The 25,012-nt window shown below is 23.4% G+C and overlaps 8 protein-coding genes across 8 annotated transcripts; 3 read left to right on the top strand and 5 right to left on the bottom strand. All coding sequences in view use genetic code 6, as the record gives it.

Annotated features, from left to right (window-relative positions):
- Nucleotides 1-101: 101 nt before the first annotated feature.
- On the top strand, nt 102-5,026 carry TTHERM_01049290 (cyclic nucleotide-binding domain protein; the record flags this gene model as incomplete). Its single annotated transcript, XM_001025524.3, has 12 exons — nt 102-360; nt 523-1,145; nt 1,289-1,524; nt 1,588-1,843; nt 1,920-2,178; nt 2,286-2,584; nt 2,708-3,250; nt 3,307-3,558; nt 3,654-3,794; nt 3,867-4,140; nt 4,218-4,379; nt 4,551-5,026. The coding sequence occupies 12 exons, from the start codon at nt 102-104 to the stop codon at nt 5,024-5,026; spliced, it is 3,780 nt and encodes a 1,259-aa protein (XP_001025524.2).
- A 988-nt stretch (nt 5,027-6,014) lies between these two features.
- On the bottom strand, nt 6,015-7,313 carry TTHERM_01049300 (hypothetical protein; the record flags this gene model as incomplete). The annotated part of the gene is made up of 1 exon (XM_001025525.3): nt 6,015-7,313. One exon carries the CDS (start codon nt 7,311-7,313, stop codon nt 6,015-6,017), a length of 1,299 nt encoding a protein of 432 aa, XP_001025525.1.
- A 1,398-nt stretch (nt 7,314-8,711) lies between these two features.
- TTHERM_01049310 (MFS transporter) lies at nt 8,712-11,143 on the bottom strand (the record flags this gene model as incomplete). Its single annotated transcript, XM_001025526.1, has 4 exons — nt 8,712-9,595; nt 9,702-10,356; nt 10,429-10,577; nt 10,708-11,143. 4 exons carry the CDS (start codon nt 11,141-11,143, stop codon nt 8,712-8,714), a joined length of 2,124 nt encoding a protein of 707 aa, XP_001025526.1.
- Nucleotides 11,144-13,793: 2,650 nt separating this feature from the next.
- On the bottom strand, nt 13,794-15,584 carry TTHERM_01049320 (ornithine aminotransferase; the record flags this gene model as incomplete). The annotated part of the gene is made up of 4 exons (XM_001025527.3): nt 13,794-14,099; nt 14,164-14,447; nt 14,540-14,768; nt 15,159-15,584. 4 exons carry the CDS (start codon nt 15,582-15,584, stop codon nt 13,794-13,796), a joined length of 1,245 nt encoding a protein of 414 aa, XP_001025527.2.
- A 2,007-nt stretch (nt 15,585-17,591) lies between these two features.
- On the bottom strand, nt 17,592-18,113 carry TTHERM_01049330 (hypothetical protein; the record flags this gene model as incomplete). The annotated part of the gene is made up of 1 exon (XM_001025528.1): nt 17,592-18,113. The coding sequence occupies one exon, from the start codon at nt 18,111-18,113 to the stop codon at nt 17,592-17,594; it is 522 nt and encodes a 173-aa protein (XP_001025528.1).
- Nucleotides 18,114-19,097: 984 nt separating this feature from the next.
- On the top strand, nt 19,098-20,310 carry TTHERM_01049340 (transmembrane protein, putative; the record flags this gene model as incomplete). Its single annotated transcript, XM_001025529.3, has 4 exons — nt 19,098-19,490; nt 19,617-19,803; nt 19,871-20,038; nt 20,093-20,310. 4 exons carry the CDS (start codon nt 19,098-19,100, stop codon nt 20,308-20,310), a joined length of 966 nt encoding a protein of 321 aa, XP_001025529.2.
- Nucleotides 20,311-20,848: 538 nt separating this feature from the next.
- TTHERM_01049350 (hypothetical protein) lies at nt 20,849-22,078 on the top strand (the record flags this gene model as incomplete). Its single annotated transcript, XM_001025530.3, has 4 exons — nt 20,849-21,022; nt 21,084-21,288; nt 21,390-21,830; nt 21,894-22,078. 4 exons carry the CDS (start codon nt 20,849-20,851, stop codon nt 22,076-22,078), a joined length of 1,005 nt encoding a protein of 334 aa, XP_001025530.2.
- Nucleotides 22,079-22,328: 250 nt separating this feature from the next.
- On the bottom strand, nt 22,329-24,644 carry TTHERM_01049360 (eukaryotic glutathione synthase, ATP-binding domain protein; the record flags this gene model as incomplete). The annotated part of the gene is made up of 8 exons (XM_001025531.3): nt 22,329-22,409; nt 22,466-22,978; nt 23,026-23,092; nt 23,150-23,405; nt 23,459-23,615; nt 23,674-23,743; nt 23,797-23,903; nt 23,958-24,644. The coding sequence occupies 8 exons, from the start codon at nt 24,642-24,644 to the stop codon at nt 22,329-22,331; spliced, it is 1,938 nt and encodes a 645-aa protein (XP_001025531.1).
- Nucleotides 24,645-25,012: the final 368 nt, after the last annotated feature.

Below are 25,012 nucleotides of genomic sequence, written 5' to 3'. Positions count from 1 at the left end.
CTTATTTATTTTAGGTAATACAAATACATCTAGCTAAATTTACTTAACAAATTATATTTCAACAAAAAATTCTACAAAGCTAACAACTTTATTTCAGCAATATGAATTTAGATGTTTCTCCTTAGCTGGGTAGCTTTGAGAGAGCAGATTCTAAGGATCCTGAAGACTACTTTAAACAATATCGCATTTAATTTAATCAATCTTAAATGAATATTGATAGCATACATAAAATAAAATTTAAAAAAGCTGAAGAAGAAGAGCAAGTAGCTTAAAATGAACCTATGTCATTGCTTTAAATCTAATTTGATAAAATTGCTATATCCCCTATTCAAAATTCAAGAAATTCTAACATCTCAGAGAGTAAATTCTATTTTACTATGACAAATACTTTTAATTTATATTTATTTATTTACGCTATTTAGGCTTATATTCTCAATAATTAAACCTTCACAAATACATAAATACATATAAAAATATTTCAATAAAGTAAACTCAAGTTTTATGGATTATTTTATTAATTAGGTAATAGGAATATATAGAGCGACTCCAATCCTATGAAACATTTAGGTCCATACTCAAATAATATGGGTAGTGATTAATTAAATGAACTGCATTTAGGAGTTGGTAGTAGCCATTTAAACCCACCTTCTAAATTCAACAATAAATCTATTGATTTTGATTATTATAGTTCGAATTAAGGCACACATTAAATAATTGCTTAACAAAGCAACAAGACGATTACTATAAAAGATAAATAAGATGATGAAGAAAGCAAAGATAATTAAGACAAATACATATCAATGCAAAAAATAGCTTTTGATAAAAAGTCTTTTAAAAATTAAGATTACGATGAGCTATATGATTACAATTATACTGATAGAGAGGATAATTTAACTTTGAAATAAGAACCTAATTCAATTAGGGAGATGTTAAGATAATCGTTGAAGAGAATGTTTAACTTACTCAAAATCGAAAGTGCTACTATATAACACGAAGTTTAACTAAATGAAGAATAGTATAGATTAATTAATGATTTAGCATCTGATGTAACTGTTGCTTCTGATGAAAAATCAAAGACCTTTCTATTTAAGATAATAAAAAGCATTTGCTTTATCACAAGATTACCAACATTAAACCCTTCTCATGTAAATATATTTGTTAAATTATTTATTCATTTTGATCTACATAATTATTTACTCATTATTAAATTAAAATCTAATTAATAATTATTTTAATATTTTTATTGTGAAACATTTAATAATAAAAATTTTACTTTTAATCTATTTAGACTCTCTCTTTAATTTGGGATGCAGCTTTAATTATTTTTTATTTCTTAGCTTTTATTTTACTCAGTATTCAGGTATTCTTGAATTCTGGTATATATAATGAGTAAAATATAATAAATAATTCTTGGATGAGACCTACTTTAATTGTGGTGCTCTTATAAGATATATTTAAAAATTTAATCACTGGATATTATTGTAAAGGAAAATACCAATCAGATTTGAATTACATTATTTATCGGTAAAAATTCTTAAATAAAAAATATTATTTCAATTCAAGTAAATATATTCAATAAAAATTTAGTTATGTAAAATGGTATTTTATTTTTGATTTAATACCCTTTATACCTTTGGTAGCTTAAGCAGAAGAATATTTAAACTTTGGAATAAAACTAGCTTTTTCAATTTTGTATTTGTTTAAAATTGTTAGCGTAAGACTTTGTTTAGAAAGAATTAGGCTGTCTTGGAATGTCACAAATACAAACTATGTTAAAAGATAATTTATTAAGCTATTGATTTGCTACATTCTTTTTATTCATTTTTTTGGAATAATATATCATGTAAAATAATTAAATATTTATTCATTATTTTTTTATTTTGAGAATATAATTCATTTTTGAAAAAATAATAATTTAGGGCTTAAGTCTGATAGAAATAGATTAAGATTATGATAGCGAAAATTCATGGCTAAAAAGATAAAATTTATATCCAAACACTTCAAATAATCATATATAATATCCTTCTGTATGGACAAGATATTTATAATCTTTACTACAAGCTGCTCTTATATTATCTAGCCAATCTTCTCAAATTCCCTAAACCAGATTAGAATAGTTATTCTCTATAATTGCTTCATTTTTTTCACTAATTTTATTTGCCTACTTCTTTAATGAATGTAACTTAATTTAAATTATTAGCTTTAAAAAAGAATTTTAATTAAATTAAAAAATTTAATTAATTTTTTAGCTTAATAATTTTATTTTATCATTTATATTTTAAAAGTATATATTTCCTTCAAGAAAATCGACAAAGAAGACTAAAGTTTATTAGAAGAAAAAAGGCATGTTAGTCACTATATGCAATAAATGAATGTATCGGGAAGCATAAGAGGAAGAGTTGCAAATTACTTAGAGTATTTACATGAAAAGAAAGCAAATATTAAAGCTTTACATTCTACAGAACTAGTTTTAAAGAAATTACCAAATGACTTAAAATCTGATTTAATTTATTCTACTAAAAGTTACTTTGTTCCATACTTCTAACCTATGCTTAAAAAATTTTCAAAATCAACTATCAACAATGTAAAAAAAATAAAATTAATTTTAGATAATTTTTGACATTCTTTGAAAACAGAACAAACTCTTTGAAAAAAAATAATTTATATTTAGAAATATTTTAATTCTTCATTTGTAAAAAATTAACAGATTTATAAAATTATCGAAGAACATTCTTATTAACCAGGTGAAATTATATTTTAAGAAGGTGACTAATCTCAGCCTTCTCTATATGCTATTATTTCTGGGAAAGCGGAATTGTATCTTTCTGGTTCATAAATATTAAACTCTTTGTAATCTTAGTAAATTAGCTCAAATAGATCATCTTAATAAAAATCTTTAAAAGTTCATGCTGTAAATCCATCTAAAACTTATACTAGATTAGCCCTTCTGAAAAGTAGGGATTGTTTTGGAGATATAAGCTTTTTTACAAGCTTACCTCCTTCAGCCTCAGCAAGGTGTACTGAGTTCTGTACAATTGTTAAAATAGATAGATAAAAATTTATAGATCTTTTGAATGAACTAAATTTAGAAGAGGATTTTGAGATGATGTGCATGCTAAGAGATGAAATTATATTTAAAAAGAATTATAGATGCATAAATGCTCGCTGCTGGTGCTGTTAAAAATTTGGCCATCTTGCTAATTATTGCAAATTGACACATTTTTATCCCTTAAAATCAAGAATAATTTAAGTATTTTATTATTATAAATATAAATAAATTAATAAATTTTATATAAATTTAATTAGACAAGAACTTCAAACTACAAACAACAGCGCTAGCAATTTTTTGACAGGAAAAAATAAACTAAAAAATATTCATTCTTAACTATCACTTAGAGATAAACAAAATTTCATGAAGACTATGCTGAAGAGATATCAAATTATATAGAAAAATATTATCCTGGATAAAGTAATCATAGTGATTATCTTCCATCTAGCTAGTCAGCTACAAGTGCAAATTAGCAATCCTCAAACACAGAAATATTAAGTGATAAAGTGGTAAAAAAATTATTTTAATTTTTAAAAAACTTCAACCAAACAAAATAAAGGTTTTAATTTAACTATTCAATTGATTAAAATTAAAAATTTAATAGGAATATGAGTAGCATATGCATGGTGGTCCTGGCAGTAATTTAGATTTACCACAACCTTTTAATTCAAACTTTAAACCAAGTAATACTTTGAATGAATCTTCTATGATAAGATAAGCTGGATCTTCAAAAGTAAAGCACAAAGTAAACATTTTAAATATTTTATATAATATTGTAAATTTAACTTAAATGAAAATAAATTGTAATTTTAAATAGGATTCTACAGATAGTGCTGATATGATGTTAAAAGAAATAAAGGATTCCAAAGGAAGAAAAGATAGTGCCCAAACAAAAAATTCTAATGATTCCTTTATCAAGCATAAAAACACTAACCGCTCATCAAATAAAAAAGACTCTCCTGTTGAAAATATCTAAAAAATAGAATAATTAGCTGATTCATCTAATAAAAGAAAAGAAAGCAGTGATAGCTCATTTTCTAAGCCTGAATCATTAATTAGAGATAAAACTCTCAAATCATAAAAAACAAGAGGTAAAATAAAATTGAATATTTTCATTAAAAAATATTTTAATCCAGTATCCTTGATGTTTTAATTTTTTTATTGACAGGTACGTAAAAGACCAACAAAACAAATAAAAGCGGTTCAAGTCTTTATAGAAGTAAATTTGAACACTCTGTTCCTACTTAAAGAATGGATTCAAGAGCATCATTTGCTTCTATTACAACTCCTCCACCAAAAGTATCAACTCCTCAGTAAAATATCTCTTAGGGTAAGCATTTAATAGCTTCAGTTATTGCATTAATTTCATGCCTCTAAAAAATTATAAACTGTTTTATTTTTTAAAAAGAAACTTTTATATATTTGATCATTTTAAACTTTATTAATAAACATAAATTTTTAATTTTTATTTAGAATTTATATTCATATTGTCTATATAAAGATAACACTAAAATATTAGTTACGACATCTGCGACAAAATAAAATCTCAAAAATAACCCATAGGCACCAGTGATTGCTGTTCCAAATGCACCTGAAAATCCAGAATCTTAATAGGATTTGAGTTACGAATTGGTTTTACCAAAAATTGAGCTAGTTTTAACAAATAATAATATCCCAAAATAACCACTAATTGATAATTCTCCTGATCACAATACTAACTTTAGTTCTATGAATTTAGACTAATAATCTTACTACAGTAAATCTGAAAGTAATTTAATACCTGGAATAAGCTCTCTTTATGTTGAAAGTTAGCATAGGCACTTCGTTTAGGGTAGCCTACTTGAATTCGATTGCATGAAAAACTTCAAAGTTTATAATACTAAAAGCAATCCTAGTAATGTTCTTGAAGCTCCTAGCTTACCCATAAATTTACATAAAAGATAATCAAAGAAAAAAGTAACAATTATTGCAAGTTGAAAAATAACAAAAACAAGTTTAATTTTAACAGGTTTATTTTACTTTATTTTATCATATTTATAATTTAGATGTATATATTTTAAGTTTTTATATATTTGTTAAATAAGATAGATATATATTAATTCATATTTATTATAAAGTTAAGCCTTATTGTTAAAATTAGATATTTATTAAAACATAGAGTTTAATAAGCTAAATTTTAATTTTTTTATTCATAATAGTGTTTTTATAGTATTTATTAAATTCTTTTATAAAAATTGAGATATTCTAAAAATTTCTATGTTATTTTTTGATAACAATTCAAAATTATATTTCACTCCTTACAGTTTATCTTGTACAAAATGAATGTTTTTAAATTTATTATTTCAATTTAAATTATTTTTAAATTTGAATGTCACATTTAAATTCTTTTTATATATTGAATATTCCTTTTAAACTGTTTCTTTATCTTGAACTATAGTAGTAGCTTAAATAACTCTTTATCTAAAAATACATATTTTTTATTTGTAAATCTTAATTTTTCAAAAAAGATTTAATTAAAAGGTAGTAGATATCATTAAAATAACTTAATAGACTAATTGATTCAATCAAAATATCCATATCCCAAAAGTAATAGTTATAATTTTCTAAGGGATATGTAATAAATAAATACTATTGTTGAGGATATTGTGGATTCCGTTTAACTTCATTTATTTTTCTTTTAATACACTAATTTTTAATTAGAAGTTTTAATTAAAATTAGAAAGTTTTTCCTTATTATAAACTTATTTAATGCGAATTTATTTAGAAATATTATGTTTACATTAATTATTACGCAATTTTTTTAGAAAAAATAATTAACTAATTAATTAACAAATATTTAGATCAGCAAAATAAATTACATCATTATTAATTAATTAATTTCGTTTATATATCTATATTATTAATGACTTTTTATTTATATAAAAACAAAATTCTGGTTTTAGCTAGACTAATTAGATTTATTCAATCAATCATCGCTTGAAGGAGATGGAATTAATTTATCATTTTATTTGCTTAAAAATAGCAATAAATTAGGATTATCGCAACACATTTTAAAAAATTCAAGTACTGTAATAATATCTTCTTTGCTCTAAAAAGAGCTTTACTTTAACCAACCTGGTGAATAGTTTACTATATAGTCTTTGAGTACAGAAGAGTATAATTTGTTTTCTATTATTTATCTAATTGATGTATTATTACATTTTTTATTCTTTATAAATTTGTTGAACTTTTATATAAAAATTTTCTTTTATTGCTAAGAGGGATTTTCGATTCTTTTGATATTCATTAATTCTTCATCTTATTTATTTCCTTCATTTTCATAATCGTATACGTAAATGTGATCAAAGCAATTATTTACATGTTATGTAAAGCCCTTAAGTATATTTTTAAAGGCATTTTAAATGTTAACTACTTATAGCTGCTTGAGGATACTTACTTCTTTAGAGGATAATTTAAATACAACTTAGCCATTTTAGTTACTCTCTTCCTATTTTCCTTGTTAATTATTTGTATTTTTAGAATTCTAGCTCGAATCCTTACTCATAATATTGATTTTTACACTATTAACATTTTATACTCCTGTAAAAATCTAGGGTTTTATAATTATTTCACTAGTCTGCTTACTATTTTACTGTATAGGTGTCTTTTAAATTGCTTCTTAAATATTATTTATTTTTTGTTATTCTTTCTATTTTTACTTTAAGTTTGTCTTATTTTATGCAGAAAAAGTTGTAAGTTCTTTTTCTAAAATATAATTTTATTTACTATTTTCTGTTATTTAACTAGTTTTTTCACTTTAACTCGCTTCTTAATTTTCATAGTTTGAGTAGTTTTGGCATTATTTATTTGTATCTGTATCTTAAGGTGATAAATTATATTCACTTTTAACTTAATTTTAGTAGTTCTAATTTATGATTTGCTAGGAGGATGAATTCATGTGAATGTTTTGATTGCTGTTAACAGGGAACATTTAAACAAGCGGTTAGCTATTACATACCATATTTGGATACTGATATTACATAGGATTAAATTAATTATAACCAGGATAAGGATGAACTTATGTGTACATTACATAAGGTTGGTAAGGTATTTACTAAGGTAAAGCATTAACTGTAACAGGAAATTGTATACAAGGAATACTTGGAGATTACATCACAAACGATGGAGAACATTATATCTATGGGATATTCTAACCTTTCATACTAGCGCTATCATATCCCTAAGCATATCCAGCATTCATATAAGAATTTTAGTAAAAGTTCATTATTAAATATTAATTTATGCTTGCTAATTTATATCAAAGTCTATATAGCTTATTTATTTCCTTCTTTCTTTTTGTTTTAGAGTTTTTGAATGTATATTTTTTTGATTTGTTTAATAATTTTAAATAGTTAACCAAGGATTGAATATATTAAATATGGGAAAAAGTAAGAATTTTTAATAATCTTTAATGAAAATTTAATGGATAAAGAAAAAATAAACAATTTAAAAGCAGGTCAATAAATCATAATTTAATAAACACTAATCTATTTATAATAATTTATGTTTTTTTTAGTTCTAAGATTACATTTTGCTTTTTAAAAGATAGCAAAAAATATTAAAGCTATAGAATTAAAATTGCAAATAGATATCAATATTTTTTAAAGATATATATTTTCATGTTACATTTTCTAGTTATAAAACGTTGAAGGAATCTAGATTTTTTGTATTCAAAATATTTTTAATTTTATTTAATTTATATTTCTATTTTTAAAAAAATATTTAATTTCTTGCAAATTAACATGTACACACAAGATTATATTTTCAAAATACAAAGTATTCATGCTTGAGATCACAGTTTTTTTAAATTATTATGACCACCTTTCAATATTATAGTGTAAAAATTTACAAATTTTTTAGATAAATCTTAGAAATTAATTAAAAATTAATCCTATTTAAATTAATATTAAATTATTAAAAGTATTTAATTTATTTATTATTTTTTAATTAAAAATAGTTAAATCAAATAAAATTTTTTAATTTTTAATTATTATATTTTGATAATATTTTTTCGTTAATTAAATAAATATATGGCCTTCTTGCCTAATTAAATTCCTAAAAATATTTGTTTTGCATTAAAAAAAACATATTTCTTTGAAATTTATAAATATTATTTTTAGCTAAATTGAAAATAACTTATTAAAAGATAAATATATTTTATTAACACTTTAAAGCATAAAATTGCATTTTATTAACAAAAATTATAGCTAGGTTTTCTATTAAAAGGGATAAACACAAATAATATTTTTTGCAATTTAAAATTTGAATATTTTTAAAATATTAATGATCTTATCTCTATCTTAAACTAATAAATTCAGAGTGTGAAGGAAGGGATTTAAAATGTATTTGATCATTTGATTTATTTTATTGGGTTTTTTGTTTTTGGAATAATATTTATTACATTTTTGGAATATATTAATTAAGTATATAATAAATTAGAGGCAAATAACACCAAAAGAAATAAATTTTTTAGAAATGAAAGAAATTAAAGTTTTTGGCATAAAAGTAATTAATAAATGATTACTAAATATAGATTATACTTGATTAAAATTCAAATTACAGTAACTTAAAATATATTTATAATGTATTTTGTTAAAGAGCAATTAAGAAAATTGCATTTCATTCATGATTATTCTTAAAATTTAACTATTTTATCAGTTTAGTTTGTAGAAGTTTCTCCTTATTATTATATAACTTGTATGGCATCTTATTATTATCTATCTGAAGTTTAAGGAATATTAATTGTTTTGCTTACTTTTCTTACTTAAGCTATGTTATCGAAAACTGTACCTTCTTATTACTATTCTTATTTGTTGTTTGTTTAGCCTGGTTAAGATTAATCCAGCTTGTTATTTAATTACTCATTATTTACTTCTTAAACTACCTCTAGATCTTGCTTGTTGCTGACTACTTTTTACATGATTATAGCAGATTTTTATTTTTTACTTCCTCTTTTTAATGGACTCTAGCGTAAAGGAGAATTGCTCAGGTAAGCTTAGCTTCCAGAGCTACTAAAAATAAAAGTACCAGTATTACTGTTATTGCTGTTTTCAAAATTATGAAGTTTGTTTGTTGGACTTCCACCATTTATATTTTATTCAGTTGCTTATTTATTAGAATTGGTTGGCATTTCTCCATCTTCACAGTCTTTAATATTTGCAAGAGAAGTTAAAACAATCGTTGGTGGTTTAGAAGACATGTTTCTACGGTTAAATCTTTTGTGAGAAGGAGAAGTATTATAGTCGCTTAAGTTTACTAGTGTTTTTATTTTACGTAAATCAAACATATCTTAGATATCTTTAATAGTGCAGTTATCAATATGTTGCACATATTTCATATTAATTAGAGTGCTAATTAGCATAATACCAGCATAAACTAAAAATGCAGCTTCTAATCCAAATGATGAAACTAGCAAAGGGAAAGTGTATAAACTAATATACATAAGGACATAAAACTGCATAATATATATTCCCAATCCTTCAGGAGGACATATCTCATATGGATAACCTATAAATTAATTAAATTATAATTAAAAAATGTTTTAAATCTATTAAAATGACAAAATATTTTTTCTGCTTTAAATAGTAAAAACAAAAAATATAAGTTAAGTTACTCCAATTAAATGGTCCAACAGTCAAAGAGAAAACCAATCTGTGAATAATAATGAAGAAAGCCATAGCCTTTTCTTGTCCAGCAAATCCTAGACCGCTAAAAATACACTCACAAAGAATCAGACCAAAGCATCCATATATGCAAGAGTTCTTTTTTCCAAACCAATTAATAATCTTGTTAGATAGAGGAGGTAATAGTATATCTCCTAAAGTAGTTGCTATGGAAAACATGGTTGCTACATTAGTTGAATAACTATTCTCAAATATTTAAGTAGAATAAACAGAGAGTACCGAAACTGCTGTGTAAACCGAAGTTACATTTAATTCTAATGCAAGAAGAGTTCTATATCTATATTTCTAATTGAATAAGTCGCAAAAGCTAATTTTCTTTTACTTATCGACTTCTTCATTTTCTTTCTTTACTGCTGAAATAGCTTCCATTTCTCTTTCAACATAAGATTAACCATAAAGTTTTGAGAAGAAGTTCTAAGCACTTTAATAGTCATTCTTTTAAAGTAAGTAAAAAGTTGGTGTCTCATCCTTGAAAACAAATATGAACAAAAGAAGATGAATGGCCATTAAAATAGCAGGTAAGCTCAATGGAACATAGAAAAATTTATTTTCAGTGTCAGCAGGATCAGATGGTAATCCAAATCCCTAATTATAAATATATAAATAATTAATTAATTAGATAAATAAACAGCTTTTTATGTAAAAAATATTATTTACCATCAAAAATGCAGTTAATACTCCCAAACCTTAACATCCACTAATTAAAGTACCACTCTTAGCGCGATATTCAGTAACTAAGACTTCCTGGCTATATAAAGGTGAGACGGTTGAAAATATGGCAAAAGTACTTCCTTGAAGTATTCTTCCTATTTATTAAAATAATTTTCTTTAATACCATTTTTTTTATTCATTTTTTTATTTTGATTTTTTGTTTTATTTATTTAATTAAATTTTGAAGTAATCAAAAATAGAATAGAATGTAATATGCATGCATACCTATTATTAATAATGGAGTATTTCTAAATAGTGTCAAGATACTACCGATAATTAGTACAACGCTAAAGAACATAAGGGATTTTCTTCTTCCGAATTTTTAAGCAAACTCTCCACTCCAAAAAGCTATACTTGCAGCTCCAAGCATAGGAAGTGAGTTGCAAAGGTTGCTATACATTGATTTTTCACTATCATCCCAGCCATAAATGTGTGGTAGATGATTTAACATAGTGTTGAACTCTGCAGTGACATATCCAGAGAAGAAAGTAAAGCAGCTTGAATGGAAAAATAAACACCAAAATCTAAAGGTATTTAAAATCATTTTTTCTTATTAAGGCTCATCCTTTTGGTTGTTGATAGCTGAAGTAGTTTCTTTGTCCTTGTTTAATTAGAAATCTATTACAGCAAGAGATGGAATATTTTGACAATTTTCAGTCATAGCTAATTGCAATATGTTATGTCAAAGTTTTTTGTTGTTTCCTAATAAGATTAAGATATTTATTTTATTTATATTTTATAAATGATTTATAAAAATTTTATTTTCTAAATTATTTTTAAATCATATTTTTGATGAAATATGGCTATTTAATGGTTAATCTTATTGATAATGGTAAGTTTTTTATTCGAAACATACCATAGAAACTATCATTAATTATGGTTATAAATCTTCTTTGTTTTGTGATTAAATTTGCCTTTTCATAAAAGATTAATCAGAATTTATTCAGCTAACCAAAAATTATTTATAAATATCGTAAATAATTTAATCTTTTTTAAATTATGTTACATCCCTATTTAGTTTTAAAATTATAAAAAAATGGATTTTAATTTACAGTTTAAAATTATTTTTTATCGTTATTGGCTCATTATATGCTTAAATTTATACAAGTTCTTTTAAATTTTATAGTATATATTGATGAAATTCATCTACTTCCTAGCTAATAAAATGATTCTGCATTATAAAAATGTCTAATAATTAGTATCCCAAACCTTACAATTTTACATACTTATTTAAATATTAATTTGTTAAATAGTGAGAGAATTTGATTTATCCAAAAAACTGTTTAGATAGAGATTATGAATTAAATTTTTATGAAATCTCTTAGATTAATTTACTTATTGGCTATTTTAGTATTTATTTCAAGCTTAACTCTTTCTTTTATTTATAACTTTTTAAAATTTTTTCTTTGAAGTTTTTATATTTGTATACTTCCTTCACTTATAAAATAAAATGTCTCAAAATTAATTTCTATATGTCACTATAAATCTATGATTTAGCTGTTAAAATTTGATATTTTATGATATTATATTCATTGAAATGCTAAAAAAACCTGTATATTCTAAGTTCATTTTAATAAATTGAATGAAATTAAAATAATAAGATTAATCTTCCATTTTTTCATAGTAAAAGGATAGTATTATTATTTTCGGATAAAATGTATTTAGTTATTAATTAAATACATTAAAATTTATATTCTAAAATATGAATACCTTGTTTTTAAACTATAACTCTTGCTAATTTTCTAAAAATCAACAATAAGTTTAAATCTTACAGAGCATAAAAAATCTTTGACATATTTTGTATAATAAACACATACTATGGATGAAAAATACAAACAATATGTTTTATAGTAGCTAAAGTAAAAGTAAATTTTAAAAATAATTTCGCTATACGAGCTCAATTATTTAGTGTTGCATGAATAGGAAAGTATTTTTGTATAATAGAAATACTTCAAAGAATAATTTTAACCAACAAGCATTTACAAATCATAGTATATCACGTATCAGAATTTATGTCGTTACGCACTAAAGATTTGAAAATCTTTATTGAAATGATAAATTTAATCGGTCATATAGATTAAATATAAAATTAAGTTTATAATTTATGGTAAAAAATAAAAAAAGTTAATCTTTCAAAAGACCATAAAATATCCAGATCAACTTTTAATGTTACATAAAATAATGATAAAATTGTTTAAAAATAAATAGCCATATTCAAAATCAGACTAACTAATGATTAAAATTTATCTATAGTTAGTTATTAAATTTGGAAGGATTTATACATTTTATCGGTATATAATAACAAATAATTATATTTATTTGTTCTGAATTTACTTTACCAAAATAAAATACAGAATATAAAACTATGGCTGCTTGCAAAATATATAATAATATTAAAAATATATTGCTAATTACATTTTTCTTAGCAATTTTATACTAAGTATTATTAAAAAATAAAAATAAAAAGGTGATTCAATTATGATTTTATGGAGCAATTAATTATTGCTACTTAAAATAAAAAGATTTATTCTTTTTGATTAAAATATCAAAAATTTAAATTTCTGTGAATCTTGAAACCAAAGTTAAACCAATAATTTAAATTGTTTAAGCATTTAAAAAATAAGTTTTTTATGTTTTAATAAAAATTCAATTGTTAATTAGAATTGTAAGCAAATACATAGATTGTTTTGCTGAATTTGTTTTCTATCCCTTGAATTAATGACCCAATAAGCAATTAATTTAATTAAATTACAATCATTTGTTTTTCAAAACTTAACCTGGAGGATAGATAGATGAATTATTAACTATCAGTTTATAGCTTTATAATTTGTATAGACTTATAATTTAATATAAAATCAAAAATGATTTGTGATTGTTTTGTCAAGTTTGCTTAGAGTATCCTTAAGCCATTGAATAAATGTCGCTATACGATTATGTGAAACATTAAATATGATACAAAATAATAACTTAAAAAGCTAAACAAAATTAAACACTTATAAAATACTGTAAATGCTCATTAATTAAGGCATTCCCTAAGTATCTTTTTTGCCCAAAAAAAAGTGCCAAATAAAAAATTTAAGAAAAAAATGCCTTAATTAAAATACGACTTAATTAATGAGCATTTACAGTATATTGTATTAAAAGATGAAATTATAGAATGAAAAACACTATTATGTCTAATAATAAAATGTGTAAATAGTTTATTTATAATGTATTTATTTTATTATTTTTAAAATACCAAAATATTTAAAAGAGAATAAACATTAAAATGAATGAATATAGGTTTACAAATAATATATATGTTTTAAATTTCAAAGATCATTAACTGCTTTATTAATAATATCAAGAGCTTCTTCAATTTGTTGTTTGTTAATAACGAGAGGGGGAGAGAATCTAATAGTAGTGTTATGAGTAGGCTTTGCAAGGAGACCTCTTTCTTTGAGTTTTAAACATAATTATGTTGCAGTAACCTTAGTACTTTCATGGAATTCCAAAGCGCAGAAAAGACCTCTTCCTCTAGCTTCCTTAATGAAAGGCTTTTGTATATCTTTAAGACCTTTTAGGAATATTTCTCCCATTTCCAAAGAGTTTTCACAAAGTTTTTCTTCTAAAATAACCTTTAATTTTAAAAAATATAATTTAATTCCATTGAAATTAAATAAAAATGTCTAGTTTAATTACTTTAGTGGCAGTTACAGCAACTTTGGAACCAAGTGGATTTCCTCCATAAGTAGAACCGTGCTCACCTGGATTAATTTACTCCATAACTTCATTATCAGTTAAAACTGCTGAAACAGGATAGAAACCGCCTGTAAGGGCTTTAGCAAGTAAAACCATATCTGGTCTAATATCATCCCATTGATGAGAAAGAAGCTTACCAGTTCTACCGAGACCAGTTTAAATTTCATCAATAATCAAAAGTACATTGTATTTGTCACAAAGTTCTTTAACTTTCTTGAAGTATCCTATAATAAAAAGAAAATGATAAGTTAATATAAAAGAAGATAGATTTTTGAAATAAATAAAATTAATAATTAATATTAGCATTTATATTTACCATTTTCAGGAAGGATGACACCTCTTTCTCCTTAAATGTGTTCAACAAAGAAAGCAGCAATGTTGGGGTCATTTTAGAGCTTAGCTTCAAGTTATTCTACGCTGTTAAAGTCAATCAAATCAAAACCTAATCCACCAAAAGGTCCAAATTTGTAAAAACGGGAGGGATCATCAGAAGAACCACAAGCAGCAATAGATCTACCCCAGAAATTGCCTTTGGCAAAAATTACCTTGAAAAATATAGAAAAAATAGATTTAATTTAATTTTAGAAAAGAGTATTTTCTTTATAATCAATATTTATGTATGTATTTATTTGATTATTTTTATTAAGCAAATAATTTCAAAAAAAGAACAAAAATTACGTCAATACAATTTGCCGTATTTTATAATAAAAAAATAATTAATTGATTAATTTGCTTTAAAAATATATTAACATCCAAAAAAAATATTGAGGATAACAGATTTTAATTATTTATGAATTATTTAATAAAAAATATATAATGCTTTCTAAGAAGTAATAAGAAATTAAGTAATATAAGAATTTAATCAATTGATTTAAATATGAAAAATTTCATTTCAAAAAACCAAAATTTTTAAAGTAAACTTAAAATTTTTTTACCTTAGCTTAGTTATCTGGGACGCCCTTAACAGTGTAAGCCCATCTACGTGCGAATTTGATAGCAGATTCACCAGCTTCGCATCCAGAATTCATCAATAGTACCTTTTGGTAGCCAAAAGTATCAGATAAGAATTTTTCACACTCTCCAAGATTGCTATTATAGAAAGCTCTAGAGGTCAAGGTAACTTTTTAAGCTTGCTCAATAAAGGTCTTAAGGATCTTGGGATGGCAATGACCTTGGTTAACGGCAGAGTAGGCAGATAAAAAGTCAAAATATTTTTTACCTTCAACATCAAAAACGTGAACACCTTCACCTCTTTCTAAAACAACTGGAAGAGGGCTGTAATTTCTGCAGCCATATTGCTTTTCCAAATCCATATAGTAATTTGAATATCCTAATCCTCTCTTGATTACCTTGCTCAACATTTTTTCAAATTTTCAAAGAAAAACTATCACACTTTCCCTTTCTAGGTTTTATTATTTTATTAGTTAAAGAAACAAGTTTCTTGCTGTCTTTTTGAACTATACTTTAATTAATTTTTTATGATTATATTTTTTTTAATTTTATGTATTTTTTGGTCATTCTATTTAAAGAATAATCCTTGGAATACTTTTTTTATTTTTTTAATTTTTAAGAAGAAAGAAAGACAGATAGATAGATAGAATGCATATCTTTTTTCAATCTATTCTGTATGAGAAGCTATTGACATTATTTACTTTATTAATTAAAATCCTTCCATTCCTTGTAAATGCTATTTATTATCCTTCAATTATCTTCTATGTTTATTTATAAAAAAATTGTGTATAAAATTGTATATAGATAAGTATAAGCAAAATAAGGATTTTTGTATTGAAGAACTAATTTTTACTTTATCAATGGAGTAATTTGATGATAGAATCTATTATATAACCTTTAAACAATGCAAATAAGAATATTTTAGCCGAAATATGTACCAGATAGAACTATTAATAGCATAGGATAGCTCTCAAAAAATTGTTTATATTAAAAACTATACTATTATTACTAGTTAAAGATAAGTATAAATGCGTAATTTTTTGTAAATAATTCGTACTATTGACTTAATTTTTGTTAATAAAGCCAAATAGAAATTTCTAATTCTTATCTCTTAACGAAATTGTCTTTTCCTATTTCAAATAAAAAAGTTAAGGCAATCAACTTTATTTTTGTAAATGACATACTTTATAAAACCATGGATATTTCTTTAATAATATAATCGTCTTCCAAAAATTTAACTGACTGTAAACTTTGATCAATTAAAATTTTTTTTTTATAGAACTAAAATAATCGATCAGCCTCCTAGATTATTTTATATTATCTATCATGAAAAAATAAGCTTTATTTATATGTTTTCAATAAAACTTCATAAATGTAAATTAATTATAAAATATTAAATATTAAATGAAGTTTAATTTAACCACATTAATTATAATTCACTGACTAATTAGTAAAAATCTTAAAGTATTTTGATAATAATATGAGTTTTATTTGAAAATTTTTGAATTACTTAATTAAATAATAAAAATTATTTACTTTTATCAGATAAAATATTAAAAAATACTGAATTAAACATTTTTATGCTCTGTTTATTTATTTTAAAATGAAAGCATTTACTTAATTAAATTTTGAATACTTTATAGATAAATTTTGAATACGTTATAGATAAATTTTAATACTTAAAAGATGGATTTGTGAATTGATGGATAGCTTTCGATGTGCTGAAAATTATAAATCCGAATTAGGAAATAAATTATAATGGACTAAATAATTTTTATTAAATCTATAAATTATTCATAAATTTAGAACAAAAAAAATTTTTCATGTTAAAATAAATACTAATAAATGTTAAAAGTAATGAAATAAAAAATCATATTTTTTTTATTCATTCATTTTAAAATTAAAATATTAACATCTTAAATTATGAATATATTGGATAGAAGAGTAGATGGATGGATGGATAGCTTTAGATATTTAAAAATCATGATTACATATTAAAGAATTATTAAATCTAATTTAGGAAAAAAATCATAATGAATTGAATTATTTGTATGAAATCCACAATTAATTAATTAATGAATTAATTTAGAACAAAAGAATATAGTTCATGTTAAAATGCATTATATTGAAGTTGCAACTGAAATAAATTTTTCAATTTTATAAGATAAACAAGCAAAAGTTACCTGAAAAATAATCATTTATTTATTTATTGTTATAATTTTATGATAGAAAAAATAAATACACAATTATAATAAAATAATATTTTAATATATAGTATTAAGCGATTGTTTTATTAGATGAGTTGGTGTAATCTAAAAAATATTGAATAAGAATTCATTTTTTTACAATTAAATTGATAATTTATTTGCACATGAATTCTAAAAATATATATAGCTACATTAAAAATTTAGTCAGATTCAATATTCATCTAAAGCTCTATGAACTTTTGAAAAAGTTATATTTGTATTTAGACCATCGAATTTATGCATTCCAGGGAAACTTTTTGAATAAGTATTGTCTTTAGGGTAAAATCTATTTGGAATTTCGAAAGCTGTAGGTTTTAACATACCATATTCTCTATTGGCAGTCATGTAAAGAGGATTACCAATTTTTAAACCTGGTTCAGGTGCTTTATAAGAATCTTCTTTCAATGGGAACTTTTTAGGGACAATAACATTTCTATCAAACTTACGCTTTTCTTTCATTATTTCATCCTCATCTTCTACCTTTAAATCACTAAACTTAGTTGCTACTGTTTTATTTTTTAATTGTTTCTCAGCTCTTGTAACTTCAGTTTAAGCCTCAACAAGCTCATTGTAAGTTGGCACAGTTTTATTATCTTATAAAAATGGCTATCCATAATCATTATTTGTTGTTTAATACATAGCTTTACACCCAAAGGAGTTATTTATTCTTTAACTGGCTAATAATTTATCCATTTTTATTAATTTCAACTAATTTATATTTTACGAAAGATGTTAATCTTTTAATTAATATTTATTTACATAAAAATTTTGTTTGACCTTCTTCCAAGTCCTATAAAGGCAATATTATAAATTAAAAATACAATCATTCAGAAAATAAAGTAAATAAACTAAGAAACCATTAATTAATTTGCTAAAAACCTAATATAAAATCTATGTTTGACCTTTTTCAATAGCTACTTTAAAAGGTAACTTATTCTTTTAATTTTGACTTGACTTGAGTAATAATCTTTTGAATATAATCTTAAAGCAATTTTATTTTTTATTTAAAATTTAATATTTTTAAAATATTTTATTTGAATAACTTTCTGTAATAATTTTCTTCTCAATTTAATTTAAAATTCTTAAGTTGTATTTAAATTTAAATATTAAATGCTTTCGATCATTTATTATTAATAAAATTTTAGAAAGAATTTTGATAATTTGTTAATTTAATTGAGTAAATTCTAAAAATGTTTTAAATAAAATCTGAGTTGAAAATTGATTGATGCTTTAACAAAATAAAGAAGCTATAAATCTTTTTATTATTAAAAAATTAATAAAAGTTTTATTAAAAAATTAAATAAAAATTTTATTTAAAAAGATTTTTAAAATATCTTTTTTTGATTACTATTTTCATAAAAACTAAATTTTCATTTTAGGGATTTTAAAATGTTATAAAAACCTATGAAAAATATTTTACTTGATGTATTCTTATATGTATGAAAGCAACTAATGTTAAAATAATCAAAATCAAAAACGGATACTGATTAAATTGATTTGAGTAAGTTTTTTATCAAAAACAAAATTAGATAATTAATTATTATCATTTAATTATTAGAGCAATATTGAAACTAAAAAATAAACATTCTTAAAGGATATTAATTCTAAAGTATAGTAGAAATAAAGATAAAAATAAAATAATTTCTATTATTACTTGTTATAAAAATAAAATTTTGAATGGATAAAGCTCCTCGCAAACCTAAGCAACTTTATAGAAAGGATGCTTAAATTAAATCTGAATAATATATGAATTATGATTTATTCCAAAATGAGGAATAGACATCATTTTTATCTTAATCTTTCTGCAGCTCAGTTTCCCAACGTGATAAAGATGGGGAAAAAATATTTAAGCCTTGTATTTCTAATAGTATATTAGATATAACTACTGATGATATATAAGTTGAATAAAGCAGAACTAATATAAAGTTTTTACCCATAATTTACCTTTTATCAAGTGGAATAACTATGTTTGGAGGAATAATAAATTAATTCCAATAAAGAAAACAAAAAATAGACACTTTATTGCCTTAGTTCCTTGAGTTACCTTTTAGATAATTGCACATATTCTAGGTATATAAAAAAATTTATCACATTTAATAATATAATCTTGAAATTAAATGAAAAAACTAACATACTTTCTTTATATATTTCATTGATATTGCTATTGTTTAAAAATATTTCAAAAAAAATAAATAGATTGGAATTGCTTTGACTTCAGTGACAGGAGTAATTAATCACATTCTAACATATTTAATGTGGAGACAAAGCAAATAACATTATAATGATGCTTAACTTATAAACTGCCTAATAGGAATTTTTTCTCAACTTTCCATTTTTGTATTCTCTATACTACCTTCTGCTATGCCTACCAATTTAGATATTAGTAAATATTTTAATTTATTTTATAAATTAATTTTAATTTTTAATATTAAAACTTAAAATTTTATTAGGATCAGAGGATTGTATGTTTTTAAATCTATATTTTGTTGCTAGTTTCTTATATTAATGCATATATATGTACTGCATGGTAAGAACAGTACCAAAGATGATCAAAATAGCCTATTCTTACTAAATTAGAATAGCCTTTTTCGTTATCTGTGTAATCGTCTTTGTCTTCTGTAATGCTTTATAAATTTTTTATTCAAATTTAAAATATTATAAACTTAAAATAGATGGTTTTACTGGAATTGCTGGTTAAGGTCATTATCTTAGAATTGATTAATTAGCTATTTAAAACGCAAACTCTATTTGTGCCTTTATTTTGTTTGCTTTGAATACAGTCTTCATATCTCTTTTTTATTTTGACCTAAAAACAGTAAACTTGATTCTAAAATTTGCTCACATTCAAGATGTAAAAAAGATAAGAAAATACAACCAAAGCATATTATGATTTTTGTTTGCTTAATTAATTAATATCGTTTTGCCTAATTGTAATACATATTGCTAATTGGTATTCATAAATTTTACTTGAAATTAGACTTTTGAAATGAGAGGGAAAAGTTTAAATTATAATAAATTTTGATTTTGTTAATGAAATTAATTTATTTGTTAGAATACTATTGGTATTAAGAGTATAATAAATAATAAATAATTCAAAAATTTTTATATCCATATAAACACAAATTAATTAATATTCTTTTGTTATTCGTTGCACGCATACCTTTTTTAATAAGAATCAATTAATCAATTAAACCATCCATTCATTTATTTCAACCTACCTACCTACCTACCAATAGCCAACGGAGATTTAAGTTTTTGATTGAATAATTTAATTTATTATGTTAATTAAATTGCTTAGATATGAAAAAGTATTAAAAAATATATAATATTGTAATAAATCATAAATAAAGCAAAATATTTAACTAATTAAAGAAAAAGTATAATAATCACAAGTTATTTTTTTGAAACTCCGCACTTTTTATTGAAAAATGTCTAAAAAGGCTGGAGGTAAAAAGAAGAAGAAACCAGAAGAGGAGGATCTCTCAACTGAGTAGCTTCCTAAGGTTTATCGCCGTAAATGCGAAGCTCTGCAAGCAACTTCTTGCAAATAGTTCAGAGAAAAAATAGAAGAAGCACTGGATGACTAAGATCATGTCAAAAAAGTATGATAACTTATAGTAATTAAAACAAGTTTATCTAAATCAATTCATAAATATATCAAAGCTTCATTTATTTGATCCTTTGCAACCATTAGGCATTAGGGCTATTATGGAGAGTTTAGCAGATCTAAAGTATAAGCACCTTCAAAGCATAAAATTAGTAAAAGTTGAATGTCAGGATGAAGGGGTTTAGTATATTTGCAACTATATGGAAAAAGGTTAGTGTGTTAAGCTTTTAAATTTGCCTCATAATGAAATAACTTTTGTTGGTAAAATATTGATTGATTGATTTTTTTATTAGCCTAGTTTATTGAATATTCTGCCATTCCAACAAAATAATTTATTTTGACAAATACTTTAATAAATAAAGGCTGTGAATTTTTAGGAAAAACAGTAGGTAATACTCTCCATGTGAAGCTTTAAAAGCTTAAGCTAGACTTCAATAACATAGGAACTAAAGGTCTAGCATTGTTAGCTAAAGGTCTGTGCATGAACCCTTTTTTAGAAAGGCTTTCTTTGAATTTTTGTAATATAGATTCTAATGGTGCTAAATATCTTCAACAAATATTAGCTTATGTAGATAGCTCTCTTCATACCTTAAAACTTAGAGGAAACTTTTTAAGAAATGAAGGTATTTATTAGCTATTTAGAGCCTTAGAATGCAACAACTGGCTCTAAAAGCTGATTGTTGCAAACAATTAATTTGGAGAAAGTGAAGAAATCCCAGTTATTGAAAAGATATGCGAAGTTATGATGAAAAACAATAGTCTTCAAATTTATGATCTAGACTAGAATGGTATTTACGATGATGGTAAAAATTAATTTCATAAAGTTATTTAATTTTAATTCAAATTTAAAAATAATCTTTGAAAAGGTGCTCGCAAATTGTTTGAGTGTTACAAAATGTATAAAGTTATAAAGAGAATACCATTACAAGACTTAATTAGTAAAGAAATCAAAATGGACTTTAAGAAAATCTAGAAGAAGAGAAAGTTCAAACTTAAAAAGAAAAAGAAGAAGAAGAAAAAAAAAGGCAAAGGCAAGAAGAAGAAGAAATGAAAAGCTATTAAAATTTAATAAATCTACATATTACTTTTACTGTATATATTTAGTTAATTAGTTAGTTAGTCGTTAGTTAATTAGTTTTAAAGGATTTTCAAATAAATATATAATCAATTTATATTATAAAATTCATTTTTTTTAGAGTACTAAATAAGGCTTTATATAATGTACCTTACTATCTATCTATCTACATACCAACGTATCTTTTTTAATAAATATAAAAATTCATATTATTTTTTCATTTAAATCAATCTTGTTATTTTTTTATCATTAACCCATCAATAACAGAATAACCAGCATTTACACCACCTTCATCATCAAAGTATCTCTTTAAAATAAAAAATATTTTCAATTTATAAAATCTAAGGTATTCAAAATAATTACCTTTGTCCTGACTAGATAACCACCAGCTTTATTGTGTATAATCTTTTAGCTATCAGAAATGAAATATGATATGATTCCTAATTCAGAAATTGAAGGAGCAACTTCTAATTTTCTATTTCTAATCATGAAAGTTATAGAAGGCTTTGGAATAATTTTTTCCATTAAAATATAATTCTTTCTTTCTGAAGGGGTAAGCTTCTCAAGGAAAGGGTAAATATTCTTTCCATAAATATTGTTATCTCCTCCTTCTCTTTAAGGCTTCAATATATAGTGCTATGGTTCATTCTTAGCCAAATTTAGAAGCTCCTCATGTTTACTTTCATCTTCAAAATCATAAATAGTTGCAAAATTTTCTTTTATCTTTTCACATTGTTATTTATTTAAAAACTATTCCATCTACCCTGCTTCTTATAAGGTCTTCTAAAGCTTTTTGAATCCTACTAATATGATATTAACAGATGGGCACTTTATAGCTTTAGTGAGCTCTATCTTTTCTCTGATTTTCCATATTTCCTGTAAAAAAAATATTTAAATATTTAAGTTTGATTATATTTTTGTACCTCATTTGGGAAATGATCAGGAGAATAGCCAGTGCGATAGTATATAACAGCTATTTCATCACCTTCTCTATATTAAATTAAAATTAAAGTTAATTTTTTAATAAATAGATATGTTAAATTTTACACTAACATAGTTCCATCATCTTTAACTTCAGTTTATTCAATTAACTACTCAAATGTTCTTCTTTTACAAATAATACCATGATCTCTTGCAAGTAAATATTCTGGATATCTTTAATCATAGCTATTACCTTCAAATCCTGAAACAACAACTAAAATTTAGCTATTTGGCTTATCATATAAATCATAAGCATTTTTTAAACCCTCAACAACTACAGCAACACTACTTCCTTAAAGGCCTGTATATTCTTCGAAGAAGTCTATATTGATTTAAAAAATATTAATTCCTTTCATAGCTTTTTATTTTATTTACTTTTGAGATATGAATTTTTTATTGTTCTTTAGAGTGATTACACTTATTCTGCAATATACCCAAAAGAAATAGATATTGTATTATATTCAACTTGAAGCCACTTATGCTTTACAGCACTGTGAAGTACATCATTCCTTATTAAACCCATTTGTATTTTCTTAAAAAAACAAATAAAAAGCTAAATAAAGTTATTTCACTAAAAAATTGAAGCTTACTTAAGTTATTTCTGATTTGTTTGCCTTTTCTGCAATTTTTAAAAATCCTTATAAAAGAGGGTCACTCATGCTTTTTTTATCATTTTAAAGTTAAAATAAAATCTTTAAACAAAATCAACTTACTTTTTAAATATTTCTTTTGCCCATTCAAAATTTTTTGACATTTTATCAATGAGTTCATTCCATAGTTAAGTCTTACTATAAAATTCATCAAATTCTTTCTTTTATATCTAAAAAAGTATAATTTTTAAATTGCTAAAATATTTGTTGTAATTTTAATTTACTAAAATTGGTGAAACACTAAAAGGTATGTGATCTGTATAGACCTTTTCCTCTCCATTTTTAAGCTGAAGCTTAAAATGATAAGAGCAGTTTTCAAGGTTTGCGAAGTCTGCAAATGTATTTAAATTTTTACTAGCTATTTTTTCTATTTCATTGTAAACATTTTTCACATGCTTAGAAAAAGGCTTCAAAAATAATGTCTAATTGAATATCCATGGCTAAATTGATTCAGTAGTCTCAAATTTAGAAATAAACTCTATTATATTTTCAAATTTCTCGTATAAAGGCCTATTAAGGTGTGAAAGAGTTTAGGCTAATTCATGTAGTAAAAAGTCATAAACAGTCAAATATGACGAACTTTAGAGGAATTAGCCACTCAAATAGTTATTAATTTTTTTAATACTATCCTCATCTATTTAACCATTTAAGATGTGATCATATGCAGTTATTATCTATTCGGAAACATCTGGTATTTAGTTGATAATGTTAACTTTGTTAGTAAATAAGTTATCAAAATTTTAGTTTATTGAGGTGATAATATCTTTGGTTTATGTTAGTTTTTGTTGATTGATAACAACGCTGAGTTCATCTTGGTCTTAAATTAACTCAAACTCTACATTATTGCTACCAAATAATGTGACATATGGCTCACTAATAGACCTGTATTATCCTATACTAATCTTAATCATATTCTTTTATTTTATAATAAAATTAAATTTGATATCTTTAATTCTTCTAATAAATAATTAATTAATTTTTATGTAATAATATAAAATCTTAAAATAAATAAAAAAGTTCTATCTATCTTCTCGAATGAAGCTCGAATAAGTGAAATTGTAAATTCTGTATGAATATGTTCTTAATTTATTCTACAAAATTTCTAGATTATCTGTATTTCTATTTCATTGAAAAGCTTAAATTATTTTAGGGGGTTGGGGTTGGGGTTGGGGTTGGGGTTGGGGTTGGGGTTGGGGTTGGGGTTGGGGGGTTGGGGTTGGGGTTGGGGTTGGGGTTGGGGTTGGGGTTGGGGTTGGGGTTGGGGTTGGGGTTGGGGTTG

This window comes from Tetrahymena thermophila (assembly GCF_000189635.1).
Source record: "Tetrahymena thermophila SB210 genomic scaffold scf_8254199, whole genome shotgun sequence".
Taxonomy (NCBI): domain Eukaryota; phylum Ciliophora; class Oligohymenophorea; order Hymenostomatida; family Tetrahymenidae; genus Tetrahymena; species Tetrahymena thermophila.
The sequence above is the reverse complement of the archived record's forward strand: the minus strand, read 5'-3'. Positions and strand labels throughout refer to the sequence as shown.